The 3,626-nt window shown below is 54.5% G+C and overlaps 1 protein-coding gene across 1 annotated transcript; it reads left to right on the forward strand.

Annotated features, from left to right (window-relative positions):
- The first annotated feature begins 452 nt into the window (after positions 1 to 452).
- On the forward strand, positions 453 to 1,592 carry LOC121054521 (protein G1-like8). The gene has a single exon (XM_040524507.1). The coding sequence runs from the start codon at positions 453 to 455 to the stop codon at positions 1,134 to 1,136; it is 684 nt and encodes a 227-aa protein (XP_040380441.1). The 3' UTR covers positions 1,137 to 1,592.
- The last annotated feature ends 2,034 nt before the right edge of the window (positions 1,593 to 3,626 follow it).

The following is a 3,626-nucleotide window of genomic DNA, read 5'->3' on the forward strand; positions in this document are numbered from 1 at the left end:
ACGTGCAACAGTAGGTATTCACCGTACGTACGTATGGCTTGTTCCTTCCTATCCGCAGGTACGTGTACACGCGACACTGTTCATGCATACACGTACGTGCGTATTTCCGGTATTGGTGTACGTATACGGGAATTGTTCTCCCGCGCCAACGGGGGCCACCACCACCACGTGAATGGCCCCCGGGGCCCCCACACGCGCGCGCCTCTAGTCCAGCCGCCTCCTCTTCCATTCCACCTCACAGCTATTGCAGCTCCGTCCCCTTCACCTCGCCAGCATTCACCTCCCTTTCTCCCCCTCCCCGTCGCTCTCCCCGCATCCCATCGCGACCCGCCCCCGCGCGTCTCCCGATCGGTCGATCGCTCCGCCGGCCGCGGCCGGCCGGCTAGCTAGCCAGGCAGCTAGGGTGCGGCGCTAGCGTGGGCCGGCGTTGTTACAGAGCGAGCGAGCCTGCAATGGACGGAGGAGGCGGCGCCGACGCGCAGGCGCAGCCGGTGGCGCAGGCGCCGCCGCCGCCACCCCAGCAGCAGCTGAGCAGATACGAGTCGCAGAAGCGGCGGGACTGGAACACGTTCCTGCAGTACCTGCGGAACCACCGGCCGCCGCTGACGCTGGCGCGGTGCAGCGGCGCGCACGTCATCGAGTTCCTCAAGTACCTGGACCAGTTCGGGAAGACCAAGGTGCACGCGTCGGGTTGCGCGTACTACGGCCAGCCCAGCCCGCCGGCGCCGTGCCCGTGCCCGCTGCGCCAGGCGTGGGGCTCCCTCGACGCGCTCATCGGCCGCCTCCGCGCCGCCTACGAGGAGAGCGGCCACGCGCCGGAGTCCAACCCCTTCGCCGCGCGCGCCGTCCGGATCTACCTCCGCGAGGTGCGCGACGCGCAGGCCAAGGCGCGCGGGATACCCTACGAGAAGAAGAAGCGCAAGCGCACGCAGCCTCCTCCTCCGCCGCCTCCGGCGCCCCAGCAGCCGCCGGGCGCTGCCGGGGAGGCGTCGAGCTCGTCATCGGCCGCCGCCGTCGCCGAAGACGGCAGTGGCAGCTCCGCGGCTGCTGCTGCACCCGCAGCCACCACCACTAGCCAGACAGCAGCAGGAGGTAGCAGCACCACTGCTGCTGCACCGAGCACCACCCGAGTATAGTAGATCACCATCACCTTGCTGCAAACATCCATGTCTATTTGCTTCTGTATGCGTCTCGTTCGCCCTTAATTTGCAAGATTTCAGCTATTTCTTTTGCCATTTGGTTCTTAATTAGTATCCTTCTTGCTCTTTAGCAATAGCTAGCAGCTCTATCTCCTCATCATTTTCACTCTTGATTGCTTCTTCACTTAAACTTGGGTCTTTTTAGTTTCTTTTTTTTTTTACTTATCTTGTTGCTAAATTACCTAGCTAGCTAGGTCAGTGAGTATATATATATGTGGCAATCGGCAAACTGGTAATTGGGAGTAATAAGATAGGGAAATGAGCTAATTGTCATAGCACTACTGTTCCTCATCTCCCATATATACATACTACCCATGATGAGATGAAAGCAATACTTGAGCTTAATTGCTTAATTATATATGTACACGCATATATATTTAAGATCTTTCCATTTCAGCCCGGGATCTCTCTCTTTGTATTGTTTGGCTGGTAGTGACTGCTACTTCTGACTGTTTCTCTATAGTTTTTGATAAATAAGTTATCTATACTACTATAGTGATATATGCAGTGCTGCACACACATCCTCACTTAATTTGGTGTTTCCCTCATACTGTGCAACGTAGAGGCAAACTAAAAGCTTGCATCAAATGGCTCATCTACTCCATTGCTGCTTCAGCTGGTACACACACACAATATAGTACAAGAACAAATCAATATCCTAAATCACACACCGGCACACATCACACCATCAATAATTCCCTTAAGCTTAATCTTTTCTTCCGTGTTTTAGCTGGCCTCCTCCATGCATTTCTTTGAAGGCATCTATCCATCTCTCGTTTCCATGGCGAGGAGATCGACGAGTACGGAAAGCCATGCAGAGTGCATACGACGATGTGCTGCCTCGAGAGTCTTGAATAAGTGAGAGATGCATGGATAGTTCGTCCGCAGCAGCAGCTCGGGATGGACCGATGGGATGCAGGAGCTGGATCGTCGAGATAGGGAGATCGGATCCTCTCCCCTGGTCCCCGGCAAGACGGGACTGTAGCTAGCTAGGCTAACGAGTAAGGCCCATGGCACGCTGACCACACCCACACGTGCGCGCCGGCGCGTAGCCGCGTACTACGCCACTGTTGCTAGCTCTCTCCCTCCCTCCCTCCCGGCCGGCCTACCCGTCCGTCCGTCCGCACGCGCGCGGCACGCACTCCCTCGCCGGCCGCCTCCTTCTCAGCCACGACTTGCATGCATATGAGCTGCACGGCTAGGCGGTGGCCGCGCAGTACTGCATGCTCGTCTTCTCTCCCAGCTGCGCCGTCGCCGGCGGTGGCGCACAGGCGACCGGGTGCATGAGCAGTGCAGCTATATGTATGTAGGTATGTGTATTCTTTCATCTTCTTGATCTCTTCTCCTTTCTACCTCATCCAACTGATTCAGATTGCTATGGAGCTCACTGCTCATATATTTCTTTGCTTCTGCCGTGATCATTTCCTCCATCTCTCATTTGGGTGCAGCGAGGTTTCTTTTTCGAGGAGAGAGAGAGAGAGAGAGAGAGTTCAGAGATGGACACGGAGAGGAAGAAGAACAGTAGCTAGCCTTTTCTCCCTCACTTTCTCGCAGCCGCAGGAGGAGGGGACGCGAGGGTGGGCCATCGCCCACGCTAGGCCTGATGACTGATGCGAGGAAGTAAGAGAAGCTCTCATGAATCGCTCGCTGGTCTTGTCTCTTGCATGGCCCCTCCTCGCGTAACAGCGCCAGCTCTGTCCACCGCAGGGTCCGGCCGGCCATCCATCCATCTCTGAATCGCTGAACACCTCGGCTCTGTACGTATCTGACCATGAAACTGTTCCGGCTTGCACTTTGCCCATTTTTTCCCCCATCGAAGCTGGCATCCCTCCTATCTACTCTCCTCCTCCTCCACTCTTCATTCTTGCATGCCATGACCCCACGGTGCGTGAAGGTGGTTGCCATGGCAGTTGGTACTTGGTACACCCTTCCGCTCTCTAGCTAGTATCTCAAAAACCTGCAGGTCTCCTGGCCTGCAGTGCTTGCCTTTAATTCCTTCATAATGCCAGGTCTTGTCCTAAATTTATTGAGGTCGTAGACAGTGAAATGGCCGATCCATCCATCCAACTAGCAAATGGCTTTGCACTAATTTTGCATGTACTGTTAGTGATCTGGCACTTTTAATTTTGAGGCTTGCCTGTGTGCATCCTGAAACTACGTACGGTGGTGGTGAATTGGTGCTTTGTTTGTTTGTTTGTTTGATCCGTACTCGTTAGATTCATCTGCTTATAAAAGCAACCTACTATTAGCTCATAGTACGTACCACTAGCAGCTAGCTAATCATAATAGTATTAGGAGTACTGCTACTCTGCTAGCTAATCATAATATTAGGAGTACTACTGAAATGAAGCTACATACACTAGCTATAACATGCAGGTTGCTTGTGCTTTATTCGATCGATCAATCGATCGATAGGCCGTGGTTTGC

The sequence above is a fragment of the Oryza brachyantha genome, chromosome 5 (assembly GCF_000231095.2).
Source record: "Oryza brachyantha chromosome 5, ObraRS2, whole genome shotgun sequence".
Taxonomy (NCBI): Eukaryota; Viridiplantae; Streptophyta; class Magnoliopsida; order Poales; family Poaceae; genus Oryza; species Oryza brachyantha.